Source organism: Podarcis pityusensis (genome assembly GCF_964106645.2).
Source record: "Podarcis pityusensis genome assembly, chromosome: 9".
Lineage (NCBI taxonomy): Eukaryota > Metazoa > Chordata > Lepidosauria > Squamata > Lacertidae > Podarcis > Podarcis pityusensis.
The window spans coordinates 2325224-2342457 of record NC_138034.1 but is presented as its reverse complement, the minus strand read 5'-3'; the positions used below and the strand labels follow the sequence as shown (position 1 = coordinate 2342457).

The window sequence follows — 17234 nt, the reverse complement described above, 5'->3', positions numbered from 1 at the left end:
AACCAGCTGTAAAAATATAAGATGGGGGACACCTGGCTTGCCAGTAGTACCTATGTGTCAGCTCCATTCCTTCACTGACAGGGAATGAGAACGCAGGCAGAGAGAGAGAGAGCGAGAGAGAGAGAGAGAGAGAGAGAGAGAGCGCGCGCAGGTAAGAGTGGAATGCAGAGGGGAGGGAGCAGCAGCAGCAGCAGGGAGCAGCAAAAACCTGATCTCTGACACAGGGAAAATGAAAGAGAGAGCCAAAGTGAAAGAATGCAACTTGTCAGCTCAGACAGTGATACAGACACAGGAATACATGGAGTGCCCTCCCCAAAACCTCATAGGATCAGTAGATTGGCCAAGAAGCGCAAAAGGGACAGAAAGAGAAGGTGGGGAGTTTTACTGTTGGGGGAAAAGGGGGCGGGCCTCAGTTCCGGCAACTGTGCTTTCTGAGGATGAAGGAGATTAGCTGAGCTCTGACCAGGACCTTTTGATTTGACTAATAAATCTGAAATAATTAACTGCCAGAGTCGTCTCGCTTGTGTGGGAAAGACCCAAGCCATTACAGTATGGAAAGGATCTAGGTGGTCTTGGCAGACCTCAAGCTTAACACACAACAGTGTAACGCAGCAGCAAAAAATGTGAATGCTATTCTAGGCTGCATCAAGACTACTATCGTGTCCCAATCACAGGAAGTCATAGTCCTGCTCTATTCTGTCTTGGGCAGGCCGCACCTGGAGTCCAGTGTCCAATTTTGGGTGCCACAATTTAAGAAGGATATTGATGAGCTGGAAGGTGTGAAGTGGATGGCAACCAAGATGATCCAGGGTCTGGAAACCAAGCCTTACGCTGAGGAATGGTTGAGGGAGTTTGGGTATGTTTAGCATGGAAAAAAGGAGATTGGAGGAGAGATAGGATGCCATCTTCAAATGGCTGTCACGTGATGGATGGAGCAAACTTGTTTTCTCCTGCTTGGGGGAGGCTTCAAGTTATAAGAAAGGAAATTCCGACTAAACCTCACTTCAGAACTTTCTGACAGTAAGAACTGTTCGACGGTGGAATGGACTCCCTTGGGAGGCTGTGGGGATTTTTAAGCAGAGGTTGGATGGCCATCTGTCCTGGATGCTTTGCATTGTAGGGGTTGGACTAGAATCTAGATGACCCAGCTCTGGGATTCTGTAACATTCCCGCCCCACGGAAAGCCCGACCCCTTCTTCCTCCCCTGCTGCGAAGCCCTCCTCGGTTTCAGTTCAGCTTCGTGGGGCTTCCGACCTCCTCCCCGTCTCCCCCCGAGAAAGCGAAACAGCCCGGCCGCCTCCTCCTCCCGCCCCCGGGAGAGACCCCGAGTGATGCTGCGGGGAGGGCGGTGCGCCGGCTGCTCCTCGGGGTCGGCCCAAACCCTGCCCCGTGGGTGGGTCTGACCCTGCCTGGGAGGAAGGGGCCGGCCCAGCAAGAGGGCCGGCCAGCCAGCCAGCCAGAGAGCCAGCCAGCCAGCGAGCGAGCGAGCGAGGAGCGCGGAGACCAGCCGCCCCGGCCTAGTCCTCCAGAGCCACAAGTCGGCCGGCCGGCGGGCGGGCGGGCGGGCGGGCGGAGAGCGCGGCTTCCCTCAGCGCAGCGGGCCGAGGCGGCGGCGGCGGCGGCGGCGGCGGCGGCGGCGGTGTTTGCGCTGCTCCCCGGCGGGCGGGGGCCTCCGGCGGGGCCGGCCGGCTTCGGCGAGGCGCCCCCGCCGCCCTCGAGGCCGAGCCGCAAGCGCAGGGCGGGCGGGCAAGGCAGGCCGCGGCCGGCGGGCCCCGGAGATGCGGCCAGGATGTCTGTGTCAGGGCTGAAGGCCGAGCTGAAGCTGCTCGAGTCCATCTTCGACAAGGACCACGAGCGCTTCCGCATCGTCTCCTGGAAGCTCGACGAGCTCCACTGCCAGTTCGTGCTGCTCCCCGCCGCCCCGCCGCCCCCGCCGGCCCCGACCGCCCCCGCCGGCAGCCCCGCCAGCGCCGGGGGAGGCAGCCTCCCCACGCCGCCCCCGCCGCCCCCGCCGCCGCTCACCATCCACTGCAACATCACGGTGGGTGCCGCCGCCGCCGCGCCTCGGGGGGCAAGGGGAGCCGCGGGAGGCCTCATAGCCTGCGGGCGGGGACCGAGGGGGGCTGCCCAGCTTTCCTTTGCCTTTCTCCCTCCCCCCTCGACCCGGGTCTCCCCTTCCTCATCCTCACAACCGCCCTGCGCTGTAGGGTAGGCCGAGGGGGGCTGGGCTGCCACGGAGCTTCATGCCCGTCTGGAGGGGAGGGAGAGTTCCTCTGGAGCAACTGCTCCGGGGCAGTTAAGGAGGGTCAGGAGCACCTTGGAGGGAAGAGAGGCTCTGGCTGCCTCCCCGCTGCCCCCCAGGAGTGTGAGAAACAGGGTGCTGTGCAAGGGGTGAAGGCAACCCAGGATTGAGGGCTGGGCCTTCCTTACTTTCTCGGTTCTCGTTTTGCATTTATATCCCAACCTGTTCCTGCCAAGGAGCACAAGGCGGGGTGCCTGGTTCTCCCCGGTGCAACAACCCTGTGCCCGGATTAGAGGGCAGAGGCAGGGCTTGGCCCAAGGGTCACAAGTGAGATTTGAACGCTGGTCTCTCCCACGACACTGCACTGGCTCTCTCACCTGTTGGCCCAAATTTTCAGAAGAGGGGTAATTCTCCAGGATGTGGGGTAAGGAGGACCCAGGGCTGGTGGGTGCTGTGTCCTCAGCCCATCTAGTGAGTAAGCAGGAGCCTTGCTAGAAGGGGCAGGAGGTGGGGAACAGTCCAAGAATTGAGAAATGGGGTTGGGAGGTGGCCATAGCCACAGGTTTGGGACATACCCTTCAAGGGACCTGGGGGATATTAATTTGAGACAGGCTGGGTTTACTATGCCAGGGAGAAATCCTGGGAGTTGGAGATTGGGGCTGGCCCAGGTTTGGGGCTTGTCATTTTGGGAAATAAGAGTTCTGCTGGGGGGGGGACACCCCACAGTGGTTTTGTTTGGCCTCCTGGAAAAGGGAGCTTTGGGGACTGGGAGTAGGAGGCAGCCCAGGAGTCAGGGTGGGGTAGAGAGCCATGAGCTCAGATTGTGAGGCTGAGTCACTCCAGAGTCTGGAGAAGGCCTCAATTTCTGGGGATTAGAATGAGACTGGTGATGGTCCAAACCTTTTTTGACATAATTTTTTATTGATTTTCATACAATTTAACAAATTCAGTTTTCACACAATATTACCTTCGCATTTTGATTTCCCATCCTCACTTCCATGATGTTTCTGTTCAAATCCTTTGATCTACTGCCTTAGATATAATACATATTTCTATAACATATATCCTACATTACATTCCTTTATTGTTCTTATTCCTTTGCTTATATTTCCAGTTCTGCCTGTGATTTCATTTGGCTATAATATTTTATCAGATAGTCTAAAAATTGCCTCCACTCTTCCACAAACATTTTATCTCTTTGGTCTCTTATTTTTGCCATCTCCATAGAGTCTAAATCTCCTCTTTTGTTGGAACTTCTGTCCATTTCTGCATATACAATATTCTGGTTGCAGTGGAAGTATACATAAAAATTTAACCAACTTTTTTGAGACCTCTGCCCCAATTATTCCCAAAAGAAATGCTTCAGGCTTTTGGGGGATGACTGTTTTAAAGATCTTTTTTAATTCATTGTGTATCATCTCCCAAAAGCTTGTTGTTTTTTTACAAGTCCACCACACATAAAAAAATAACCACTGGGACTGTTTTCATTTCCAACATTTACTTGATATAGTCTTATACATTTTAGCCAGTTTGTTAGGTATTAAATACCATCTGTATATCATTTTCAAATAGTTTTCCTTTAATGTGTAGCAAGCAGTAAATTTCATATCTACTTTCCACAACATTTCCCATACAACCCTATCAATATTATGTCCCAAATCTTTTAGCCCAGTGTATCATTGCAGACTTAACCAATTTGTCTTTCGTTTCCCATTCTAATAACATTTTGTACATTTTCAAAATCATTTTTCCTTTACCTTTTAACAGTGTTAATTCAGATTCAGATCTTTGGTCTGCAGTCATACCTCGGGTTGAAGTTGATTCAGGTTAAGCGTTTTCAGGTTGTGCTCCGTGGCGACCCGGAAGTAATGGAACGCATTACTTCTGGGTTTCGCCGCATGTGCAGACTGTTAAAATGACGTCACACATATGCGCAGAAGCGGCGAATCGCGACACGTGCAGACGCGGGTTGCGTTCACTTCAGGATGTGAACGGGGCTCCAGAACGGATCCCGTTCGTATCCAGAGGTACCACTGTATAAAGCCATATGTCCTATCTTTCTTAGATAGTTCATTTACTTGATGATATTAGAGCCATCCCATCACTCACTTTTGGACTTCTTGCTGTTTCAACTCACAACAGTCTCCAGAAAACCTTAATATGTAAAACCTCTATATGTACCCCATTTTGCTTCCACATTCAATTTCTTTTGTGCACATGCCTCTATTGGAGATAACCACACTGGTGTTTTCCTTTCGAATAAATTTTTATATCGGGTTCACACACTACTTGCGATTTAAAAATTCTTTGTGAACCTTACCCTTCTCATACCATAAATATGCATGCCACCCAAACCTTCTAGATCAAATAACCCATTGGTGTCCAAACTTTGTTCAAAGGGGGCCAGATTTGATGAAGTGAAGGGCCATGAGGGCGAACCAAAGTTGTTGGCCCTTTTTTTAAGGATTGAAGTTGTTGAGGTTTTTTTTAAGGAAAGAAACTGCCACTGGGGCCAGATTAAATCAACCAGTGGGCCGGATTAGGCCCCCGAAACGGACTTTGGACATACCTGAAATAACCTATTGTTTTTCAGTACCAGCCATTCTTCTTCCAACTCATACAGGCAGCTTTATAACATAGTTATAAGTCTGGCAGTGAAATTCCTCCTCTTTCTTTAGCATCAGTTAATATTTTAAATTTAATCCTGTTTTCCTCCCCATCCCAGACTTTAGGACCTTGCCATTCTAGAGAAAGGGTTGGGGGAGGCATCCTTTCTTGAGGTAGGGAAGATTGATATAGGGTAGATGAGGAGGGGTGATTTCTTATGTTACTCTAGGGCTTGCTTAGTTATGGGGTGGCAGGTGGGGAGGCAGAGAGTCATTCCTAATGAAGCAGAGAAGAAAAGATACCCAAGGTTCTTTTCTCTTCCTGTTGCAGTCAGATGAGCTGGTGGCTCATCCGTAGCTATTGGGGGGGGGGGGGGACTAGCCAGGTATTATGTCCCAGAGGGGCGCCATTGAGGCTCCCAGCCTGTGTGTGTGTGTATTCTAGGTGTTCCAAACTGGGTCTTTGAAGCATGGGGTGGGTGGGTGGGTGGGCGCGTGCGCGCCTAAGATCAATAGTCCTTTGGTGGAGCATACATGGGGGCTACTCCCAGAAGATCAGGTGGCGACAAGAGAGGCTCTGTTGAGGCTGTGTTCTTAAATATGAAGGGAACTACGTTACCATCCAGATCTCACATGGCTACACTTGGTTTTTTGTGTGTAAATTCTGAAACTTCATAGTGTAAAAACTTACTACTCAGAACTTCATTTTCTCCTTCAAAGTTGAACAGTTATCCCTTCGTTAATTTGTTTTTTAGAACCTTTCTTTGCTCTTCTTCGACTACGCAGTAGGCATATTGCCTCTCTTTCCCTCTGTTTTTCCCTTTGTTTTCTCTCTGGAAATATGATTTGCATTACTGAAGTTTTGGGAAGGGCAGTCTGAAAGGAAATGTACTTCCCTCCTCTTCAGCCATTCAACTTCTTTAAGTGTAGGAATACTTGCAACAGACAGCTTTGACAAAAGAAGCCAGAAGATTTTGTTTCTTTAAATTGAAACAAAAGTGTTGCAGGGCGGGTGTATCTGTGTGTGAGAGAGAGCAGAATGTGGGCAAAGTGCTCCTCCCTGATTAGTTGGAAGTTAGATTGAGTAATTTCTCTCCACCCATGATAGGTGGAAGCCCAGAGAGAACAAGGAGTGTGCCCATATTGTTGAATGTGTGACCTGCTTTTAAAACAAGGCATGAGCTGAGTAACTTGCCTTTCCACCAGCTGAGGAGGTACTAGCTTGAAAGCAAGTCAGGAATTCTCTGTTTGGAGTAAAAAGGTAAAAGGTAAGGGATCCCTGAACGATTAAGTCCAGTCAAAGGTGACTGTGGGGTGCGGCGCTCATCTCGCTTTCAGGCTGAGGGAGCCAGTGTTTGTCCACAGACAACTTTCCGGGTCATGACTAAACTGCTTCTGGTGCAACGGGACACTGTGAGGGAAGCCAGAGCACATAGAAATGCCATTTATCTTCCTGCCACAGCAGTGTAGTGATACCTCAGTTTTTGAATGTCTTGGAAGTCGAACGTTTTGGTTTTTGAACATCTTGGAAGTCGAACGTTTCGGTTTTCGAACACCGAAAACCCAGACATAACTCGGTCCCAGGATGGCTGAAGAAAGCAGGACTTGAGATCACTTAAGGAAAAAACCCAATTGAAGAGAGGTGGGCAAGGTAGAAGGCTAGAGTTGCCCCCTGGCCAGACTTCTCTGCCATTAAACCCACACTCTGCTACTGGTTCTTTCTCTCCTCTGAGAAACTACATGTGTTGAATTTCTGCTTCCTATTCAGCATTTAAAGGTGTAGGAGCCCTACTAGAAAGAAATGGGTAGCAACCCAATGTAGGACCATGAAGGGCTGTGAGCTGGGAACATTTTCCTTAATGTTTATAGATTTAGAGCCCACCTTTTTAAAAGACAACTTTCTCATAAGGAAAGCACACAGATATATCACTCAGACTGTTATGTCGTATAACTATATATACACACACATACATAAAAATATAAAGCAGAGCACTAAAATTAAAAGTTCTAATGAACATGCAGGCAATGAAACACATTAAAATAAAATCAGCCGCAACAGAACCTTAGAATTATAATGCAACCACAATAAAACAGCATCACAGATTGCAGGTCCAATTAAAATAGTCACAAAAAGGCCACAGTAAACAAATAAGTTTTCAATGTCCATTTGAAGCAATGGAGCCTGTCTGATCACGCTTCGGGAAAAAGTTATTTAGATACAGCATGCAAATTTACTACTTTTGTAATATGACATAAATTTAAAACGTGATTTCCCCCCACCCTGTTGAGTCTCCCTCTTTTCTCAGTTTCAGTTTGTTTGGTCTATATACTAAGCATCAAAGGTGAGTTAAGAGCAGAGGTACACAAGTTTGAAACCATCAAAAGATTTATTAGCCAAAAACTAACACTAGAGTTACAGGATTTGAGAAACTCTTGTGGGAGTGGTAGGTGCCTGTTGATGGGAGCCACGAGTGCAGCCTACTGAGTCCTGAATTGCCACACACCATCGTAGTTCCCACCCCTTTGGAAGTTTTCTTCTCCCACAAGGCAAATGTCATATGGTTCCTATTGTGTACATATTGTTGTACGCTGCCTTGATAGTTTATATGAAGGCAGTATATAAATGTTATTATAAATAAATTTAAATTAATGTTGGCTAACAGCTTGCCACCCCTACTGGTAAAACAGCCCTGTGACACTCAGCTGTGAAGTGGCATAACTCTTTTTGCAGGCTTGCACGTTGGTGCCATACCTTCCTGCAAAGCTGTAAACATTCTAGGAATTCAATGCCACCGGTAAACTGGCAAAGGGTTTTGAGCCAGCAGTCCTATGCACACTTCAAAGTAAGCCTCAGTGAAATTGGTGGAGCTTGTTTCTGATTAAACACAGATAGGATCAGGTTACATGTTGGTTGAAATGGCTGTGTATGGCACTGGGCTTCCTTGATGAGTCTTGCTTATTTTGTGGAAGAAGAGGAGACAGTAAGTTCATGCCAACAACTGTTCATTTCTCTGTCCTAAGTATGCCCAGGGTGGGAAGGAGCAGTTGTGGTGATGCTGATGGCTTACTGTCATTGTGTAGGAGAAACGGAAAAGGTCCCTGCTTGCTTGCAGTGTGTTAGGACTGCAGTTTTATAGAACTAATGCTCAACTTGGCTCAGTGCTGTTTTAATGTGACATGTGATGAAAGTGAGCTCTTTCAGATAGGAAAAACTCAGGATTGTTCTATACAAACATAGAAATTCTAGCCATGTCAAGCTGCTCTGCAGACTAAATATCAACCATCGCTGTTGTAGGAATGCAGAAACTCTGCTTCTCTTTGTGTAGGAGAGGAATCCCTATTGGATCTTAACTGGTTGAGATCCTTTATTCCAGCCTTCCCCAACCTGGTGCCCTCCAGCTGTGTTGGACTTCAGCTTCCATCAGCCTCAGCCAAGGGAGCAATGGAAATCTCCAGCATATTTGGGAATTTGCTAGTTACACTTCTCTTAAGTACTCAAACTGAAGATGTTCTAGCTCCCTGCTTGGCCTTGTCATCTTTCTTATACAAAAAGCAAAAGGTGAACTTTTAATATACTGAAATATTAATCTTTAATGGAGGCATATCCCAATATTTACTCCCACAAATCCATATTGTGAACAATCCTTGAATTGTAGTCTACCAGTGGACCACAATGTGTGTCTGATTTGCCCCTAAACATAATTGTAGAACTGGGGTGGGACAGTGTATGATGTCAAATAATAGGCAGAGGACTTGGGGACAAATATTAATTGCTGGTGAAAACTGAAATGGCAGAGATGAGGGTAGTGGTAGCTCCCCGCCCCCTTGTTTTCCTGTTGATCCAGGAATGAGAGAGCTGACAAGTCAGCACGTCACTTTAAAAAAGGCTGCAGGGAACAATGCTGTGATACAGCTTATTATTATTATTTTTTTAAATCATGCCTTTACTCCAAGAAACTCAGGTCGGTTCCCCCCGTTTTATCCTTGCAACAACCCTTGGAGTGTAGGGTAGTGACTGGTGCTAGGTCATCTAGTTCGCTTCGTGACTGGATGGGCATTTGAACCTGAGTCTCCCTGGTTGTGTTCCAAGACTTGTCCACTGGCTCATGCCAGTTCTTCCAACCTGATCCAGAAAACAGTGCAAGAAACACATCTGAAACATATTGATGAGGTAGCCATTATTGTTTACTACCACAAATATAAGTTCAGCTTCCTGATTTAAGCAGCCATAACCATTTATTTGACTTGGATTGTGGTTCTAAACCCATTGAACCAAAGTTGGGTTTATTTCTGAGTCAAGGGCCAAGTAAGTGTGCTGGCACCATAAACAGGTTTATTATGCTGAAAAGCTTTCACTGTCTGGCAGCCACACTTAACAGCCCGAAGCCCTGTGAGTCCCATGAAGGTCTCAAGAGCGAAAGGAGTGCAGTAGTCTTGAGGTGCCTGTTGTCCCTCCCCTGCTCCCCCAAGGGGCCTGCGCACTAGAACTTGAGTGCCATGTCAGGCACCTTCCCTACTTTGGGAAAAGCTGACTTAAGCTGTTCTTGGGACTTCCTTAGCAATGTCAGCGTGCCTTTGGTACAGAGGTGTCGTACTGTTTACAGCAAACAAGATGTACTTTAGCTCATGCTGCTTCAAGAGGGAATTGTCTGTTCTGCCTGGAACTACTGTCCCTGCTACACAGAATTGTGTTTGTATGTGGTCCTTACGCAATAAACAGATGAAGGCGTTGACACACTGGGTAATTGAAAATGGCTGTGCCAGCTTGTCATAGGCAGTTAGACTCATTTTATGCCATGGAGTGTAATTCTAATGTTGTGTTCTTTTTTTCCATGGCCAGTAAGGCATTTTGGGGCATAGGACTACTGGCAGCAGCTGGCCATCTGAGTGTTTACTGGCCCAGGGTGACTTGCATCATGATCACATAGCCAAAAGTTGGGGAATTAATCTTCTTCCTAAGAGGAGACTCCTGGAGGTAGTTTGTGTGAACCCAAAGGCTTGATAGTTTGTAGGCAGCATCAGTAGTACTATAGAGCTCGGAGTTGCAGTAATTTCCCTTCAGAGATGTAAAGCAATCTGTAAAAGCTGCCTTGATTGTTTCTGCCCCTACCCCAAAAGAGATATTGGCATATTTACCTATACCTATATTTACCTATACTTGTAGGAAGGGGAGATATTTTCTGCATTCTAAACCTCCTCTGTGGACTGGAGTAGGTATTATCAACTTGTTTTTTTGGCTGAAGCCTCCGGGCCTCCATAGAACTGCACAGTGAAGAAATGCAGGTATTAAATGCAGAGCTCTCACTCCAAAGGAAGGAGTGGGCAATTGCTAGCTGATAATAAATATCCATTCATCCTGCCTCTCTTTCACAAGGGAGGGAAGCTAAAGGAGACTTGCAGTGTTCACAGTCATTTCCCATCCAAGCACCGACCAGACTCCATATACCGTACCTTCTGACCATAGTTCTAAATTGTCAGACACCCTAAATAGCTCCTGCTTCCTTCAACATGTTTTAATAAATAGCAAGCATCCTGAATCATGGCAGGAATCTTGCAAAATAAAAACTGGTGCCAAGCAACATGACCCATCTGCTTCTAATATAAACAGTGGAACTTGGTACAACCTATGGCAAAAACTGCATGAATCTGTTCCCTTTTTGAAAACTGCAGACCGTCTTGACTTTCGCTAAGACCTGTGCTAAGCGTTACATGCTTCCTTTAGAGGGTCAGCATTCAAGTAGCAGAAATCCAGTATTAAGGGAAACCAGGAACTCTTTGATCTAAAGGTGTGTAGAACTGTTGGTCATTAGGGATGTTTGTTTTAGAATATGCCAGTTTTGCAGAATAAACATGAGCTTTTGTTATGTCTTCAATGGGGTTTAGTTCTGATAAACAGCAGTTCATTTGTGACTGGGCTGTACAGGAAAAGTCTCTGTATAGATATTTCCCTGCACATAGGAAAGCATCTAAAACTCTTCTTTCTGATCTATTTATTCTTCTGTATGGAGGAGCATTTGATCATTTGGGTCCCCTATCTGCAATCTGATATAATGTATCGCAGAAACAGATTTAGCACATCCATCTGCTGTTTGTGACAAACTTGACAGATGTTTATCATACATATAGTAGCAAGGGAGTGGGGGAAGCAAGTTCACTAACAAAGCCAGGAGAGACCTTCTTGTGCTTGGTCATAATTCATTTTCAGATAGGATTTTTTGAGGATACATAATTAAAATAAAAATTTTGAGGGCCAGAAAGCAACATTTCTGTGCACAAGAAGCTGCCCAGTAGCAGACCTATCTAGCTTGTCTGCTGCTGCTCCCCAGGGTGTTAGACAGAGGCTGCCTTTGAAGATTTTGCAGATTACAAGCACTGAAAACAGTCCTGCTGACCTGGGATTCTCTGCTCCAGTTGCCACATCTCTCTGGAGACAATTGCTTTGTGTCCCAAGTGAGCAGCTATTGGTAGATCTTCCACTTCTAGCCGTTAAGATACTGTATGTTAGACATTTACTAAGGGCCAAATTAGACATAAGATGTGTGAATGTGTTTGAGGCATATTCTTTAGCTGCCAGGGAGTAGGGCCTATAGAATCCTAGAGTTGGAAGAGACCACAAGGGCCATCGAGTCCAACCCCCTGCCAAGCAGGCCTAGGCAGCACTGGAGCCAGAGCGGGTGGGGTGGGCGAGTTTAATTCTCCCTCCCTGACAAAAAGTGGCAGCTCTGAAGATGCTGTTTGTGTGCAGTTTCAAGGGAGCAACCTTTTGTTGTTGGGACAGTGGAAATGTTGGACTTTTCTTCCTTCTCCCCTGTGCTCCCAGTCTGTGTTCATCACATTCATGTCAGTCAGGCGTTGTGTCTGGGGTTCTCCTGAGCCTTCTCCCTTTGGGGGGTGCCAGTGTCCACAGACTAGCAAACGAGCCTCCAGAGTTGCATTATAAATGAGGGTGAGCTGGCTTGTCTCTTGAATGTGGTACAAAGCCAAGCTGCTTTGGTTTTTTTTTAAAGCAAACAAATCTTATTTTAGGTTTGCATTGATTCTTTTCTTTTAGCATTAGGCCTGACATCTCATTTAAGAAGAGTGTGTGTATGTCTGAGATGACATACTTTTCTGATTGGAATTAGGGTTGTTTTTGAGTTCCTTCGAGATAGGTTAGTCCCATATCTTTTTAGCCACGCTGTTCAGTTTTTATATAATTACTTACTGGAGTAATTAGTGGCTCAAGTATGGATTCTCCTCCAACAAATTCTGTTTCTCCAGTGAAGGTTTATGTATGGAGAGTATTAATTAGCATTGGGGAGGGTGAGGAAAGAACAAGAGGGAGCTATTATGCCTGAAAGCTTCATCTGAAATGGAAAGAAGTGTTATATTAATTATTCCTATAAGAAATTTGCTGCCGTGAAAGTAGCCACATTCTGTGTTACCTTAGAAAAACCCTGTTAGGCTGAGGGGACAGTGTTTGGCCCAAGGCCCTTTGGGGAGCTTCATAGCTATCCAGTGATTTTAATCTGTTTCCAGCATCCAAACCTTTCACCAGCCCTGCCCTGCTCTGCTCTGGGATTCCTCATGCATTTATTAGTGCCATTTCTGAGCATAGGCTTGTAAATAACCACTCTTCTTGGGATGGGATGAGACCTTGGAGGAGGAGCTCCAGATGGAATGCGTAGTCTCGTTTCAAGTTGGAGTCAGCCCCCTGCAAGCTGGATCTGGGATTCATCTCTATCTCTGCTGCTGCTCCGCTTTCTTTTACAGACCCTCCCCTCCCCTGCTGGAGGGAAAAGGCTTCACCTTGGGGAAGTAGGCAAGAAGCGGTAGAGGGCTCACTTTGACACAGTTCTGAGTATTGTACCAGCCAGACGACAAGGAGTGAAGCAGGCACAATTTTCACTCTTGCTCATTCTCACTAAACCATAGTTTGACTTAGCTTTATGTGCAAACTGAGCTGGAGGCAAGGCCTGTGTGGTACAGTGGTTAACAATATCAAACTAGGTTGAAATCCTCACTCTGTTCTGAAGCTCACTGGGTTACCTCAGGCCAGCCTACTTCACAAAATTGTTGTGAGGCTAAAATTAGGAAGGGGAATGTGTTCACAGTTCTTATCTCTTTGGCGGGGGATAACGATGCATGGAGCACCCATTTTCGGCTAGGACAATGGGGCTCCTGGTGTTCACTGGTATGCTCAAAAAGCCAATGGAGGAGTTGCACATCTCAAATTGGCCAGACGCAAACTGCTTCCTGCTGACTAGCAGGAACACTTACCTTCTGATTTTGGCGACAAATTACTACGATATGTAGGCAGGCAATTTTCCACACACACCCTTTGGCTAGTGGCTCATGTGAGCATAATTTGCACAACTGTCTTAGTGACCCTTTCCTAGAAGAAAGCGGTTGTACCCTCAGAAAAAGAAGGAAAAGTTGAGATGGTTGAAGAAGTTGGTGTTTTTTCTTTTCAGGCAATTAGTTAAATCTTCATAGCCAAGTGTGCTCCCTGCTTTGGAAAACAGTTGCCCACTCCACATAATTGACTTTCTGTGTCTGTCTGGAGTTGAGATGGGGAGCTGCAGAGGTCTGCTTTATTGGTTTTTAAAAAAGCATTCTTTCTCTCACCTTGATAATGGGACATACTTTATATTTTAACAAGTGCAGTTCTCCAGAAGCTTTGAAATATGAATGTGTAGTTCAGGCATAATACTTACTTACTTACTTACTTACTTACTTATTTAAAGCAGGAGTCTTATCCCTCTTCATCGCCAATATGGTTCGTGGACTCAGATGACCCCAACTTGACTTCAGTATTGGAGCGTTTAGATGATATTAAAAAGAGCAATACTCTGGTAAGTGATCACCTGTCCTCCTTTGCTTAATCTGGCATTTGGTTATGAACTAGGTATTAGGTTAGAATCCCACAGCCATGCCATTGTTTGGTGGTGCCTTTTTTGTTTTAAACAAAAATATTGCTTGTGGTTTCACAAGTGGCACTCCTTCACCAGCTGGCCGTCTAAAAATATTTGATCTAGAATAGTGTCTCTTTCAGTTTGCAGAAACCATTTATTCACAGCAAAGGCTCATGCAGGGTAACTACCACAAATGTTTTAGCAATTGCAAAAAGCAGAAGCCAGAAAACAAGTGTGCTTTGCGTGGAGAGGGGGGCATGTTATGAATAACAAAATTGTCCATTTGTATGGGAGAAAGCAGGTGGGATTTTTCATGCTTTCCTGTCAAAAATAATTTCTAGATATTGTGACAGTACTTCTTAACACATAGTGCCAAAACTGAAACTAGCGCTGTCCTCTTTTCTTATCATAGCTGGCTGTATTATGACTTGCAAGCAGGAGAAGAAGAGCTTCAGAGTGTGATTCTTTCATGCTGCTTTCTCTGACCCAGTTCCCTCCAGTTGTTGTGGGAGTGCAGGTCTCATTGGCCCCAGCTAGCATGACCAATGGTTAGGGATAATATGAATTACACTCTAAAACATGGAGGGCATCAGGTTGGGAAAGGCTTCTTCAAGAAATCATAGTGGTTTCTTGTATTTAGTTTTAAAGCCACCCTGCCTTTACACGTGACCAAAGCAAAGGGCTGAAGTCCTACTGGGCTTTCCAACGTATGTATTTCTACCACCAATTCTTGAAATCAAATTGGGGGTGTTAACCAAGGGGCAATTCATAATATGCACTACTGGGAAATAATATTTCTTCCTAGCCTAAATTCTTGGCTTGTGGGACTGCCGTCTTCTGGATGGGTGGTGTACACATGCAAAGCCCAAGCCACCTTCTTGGCAGCCATGATTTGATGCTACAGTCCCAAAAATCTTAACCATGGGAATTATGGAGCAGCAGTAGGATGGTAGAGCATCTATAAACAGGTGTTGCTGCTGCTTCCCTTACTTGGCTGCTTTTAGGAAGGAGACAGTTGTCCTGTTCAGGTTGTCTTCTGATGCTTTGGATTAGTGGTCCAGTTGATATCATTTACACGTGCCTGTTGGTGAGGATGAGAGAGAGAGAGAGAGAGAGAGAGAGAGAGAGAGTCTAAACAGAGCTGGCAGTGTGTTGGAGTTGATCACAAGTTATAATAAAAAGAAGTATAGCAATAATAGCATTCCAGAAATAAGGTTACAACTGGAAAATCTATTAAATGATATTTAGTATTTATTGGCAAACTCCTTCATGATTTAATTTTGTTCCAACACATCAAGAAGGCTCTCCAGCTGCTCATGAGCATAGATTCTGTTTTCCTGGAGTCTCTTGTAATGAGCAGTGTTTACCATTCTCAGGGTTTGCCAGCACTGTGAAGCCAGTTAAGCTGAAAACATTTGAGACACATCCTGCTTCATAGTATCCTGAATTGTCTATAGATCCACAGCAACGTAGTAGTACCAAATGTTACTCTCGCTCTTACTCTGCACTACCGGAGTTTAAACACTTTTGGTTAAACATTTTCCAGTCTGTAACTGCTTCATACTGCATCTTAAATCTGAACTGTGGACTATTGATAAGTGTAACATGTTTTAGACCAATGCATACAGAATTGTGTAGGACATTAATGCTGATGTGTAGATGTGACATCAGAGTTCATGTGTGCATTGCCAGGCAGGTGGGATAGGCTGTTCTAAAAATGAGATGTTGGGGCATCTGCTTAAGTTTCTTCATGCATATTTTGAATAAGAATAGATTACAAAAATCAAAGGGTCTGGACTAGACTCATTCTGTTAGGCTTTGCAGCTTCAGATGAGTTGGAAAGAGTCCTGATGCAGCAGCAAGCTCATCTGGAAAGTTGTGTTTTCAGAAACAGTTCCAAGAAAGATAACGATAACATTTTGGCATTCTTATCCCAGATTCGCCTTGTTGGGCCTGTACTAGTTCTGCCTCTTTCAAGGCTGCCTGGGAGGTAGCTGGTTCTAACTAGCAGCAAGCGACACTCTTCATTCCTGTCCATGAGTGCATTATGCTTTCTGCATCCAACAATTCTATGCTTGTTTCCTAGCCTGTGGCTTCATCTGCTGCTTAACAGCATCCCACAATAGAGCCACATTTCCTGGTTATCTAAGGTTGCTGGGCAGGGAAGGATGTGACCAACTTTCTACGACATGAGAGTTTGTAGCTCAAACTGGGGCCTTAGCTAGTTCTGCCTCTGCAAGCCAAGCATGTTACCTTCCCAAGCAAGTGTTGGTGGAGGCCCTGCCTTGGCCTAGAGATCCAGAGGCTTTAATTCTCCCTCCTCCGTCTGCCGTGCTCTGCAGACAGTCGTACCATGGAAGTCGAATGGAATACGTTCTGGAAGTCCATTTGACTTCCAAAACGTTTGAAAACCAAATCACGGCTTCGCCAATCGGAAGCCCCTTCAAACGTTCAGGTTCAAAAAGGACATTCGCAAACCGGAACAATCATTTCTGGGTTTGCGGCGTTCAGGAGCCAAAACGTCCAAGTTTCAGTGAGTTCAACAACCAAGGTACAGCTGTACTCAAATTTAATTAATTTGCCTGCTAGAATCCTATGCTATAGTTAAAATCTACTGAGGGGGACTGTTTGGGTTGCAGAAGCCAGTGCCTTCTGTTGGTTGCTTAAGCATTTAACAGTAGCTGGTCATTATTTCTCCACAGTAAAAATGAGGAGTTGAAACCTGCTCACTCTTATTTAAAAAGGAGCTTCAGGTGCTTGGGAAAACAGTGGCACTGCACGACAAAGCCAGACTTGACACGGGGTCTTATGGATGCCACTAAATCTGCCTTGTTGTTTAATGGGCTAATCCTAAAGAAGTCTGAAAAACCTTGAAAGGAAATCATACTTGATACAGTGGGATAGAACTATCTAGTAAGCATGCTTAGGGTTGCAGCTTTAACATTCATAAAGAATTACACAGTAAGTGCTGTACATTTTGCCCAAACAAAAATCTGCAAATCGGTCTAATAGATCTTTCATTGACACTTCCACGCTGTATGTGCCATTCCTAAACCTGTCTTTGAATGGAGGGGTATTTAAAGGGAAACAGCATTTTGCAGGCTAAAAATAGTATCCTATGGGCTCTGAGCAGGGTGTCAAGAAGCAAAACACTGATGTATTGCCCGAGATCCATAGGTGGTCACAGGTGGTCATGTTATTCCCAGCTGTTAATCTGTGCTACCATAGGTGCAAAACTCAGGTTACATGTAGCTTATTGGGAGACAAAATTCTGTCTGTTTTGGGCTGCCGCCAGCAAATGGATCCTCTCCTCTTGCCCTTACTTAACACTTGATAAAAACTAGGATTTGTGTGTATGTGGTAAAAGCACTTAAGGCCCAGATGAATAAGTGCTTTGAGTGTGTGTGTGTGTGTGTGTGTGTGTGTGTGTGTGTAAAAGTGGTAAGGCCCAGATGAATAGGTGCTTTGAGTGTGGTGTGTGTGTGTAAAAGT

The 17234-nt window shown here is 45.6% G+C and overlaps 1 protein-coding gene across 4 annotated transcripts in view; it reads left to right on the top strand.

Annotated features, from left to right (window-relative positions):
• Window positions 1-1728: 1728 nt before the first annotated feature.
• Window positions 1729-17234, top strand: part of UBE2Q2 (ubiquitin conjugating enzyme E2 Q2) — a 39483-nt gene continuing 23977 nt past the window's right edge. Inside the window, exons 1-2 of one of the 4 annotated variants that reach the window (XM_081021572.1) lie at window positions 1729-2041; window positions 13578-13682. In XM_081021572.1, the coding sequence (XP_080877698.1) occupies window positions 1790-2041; window positions 13578-13682 (357 nt within the window). In that variant the 5' untranslated portion in view covers window positions 1729-1789. Of the gene's footprint in view, window positions 2042-13574; window positions 13683-17234 lie in introns of all 4 variants that reach the window. The other 3 variants (XM_081021571.1, XM_081021574.1, XM_081021573.1) reach the window with 3 other exon arrangements.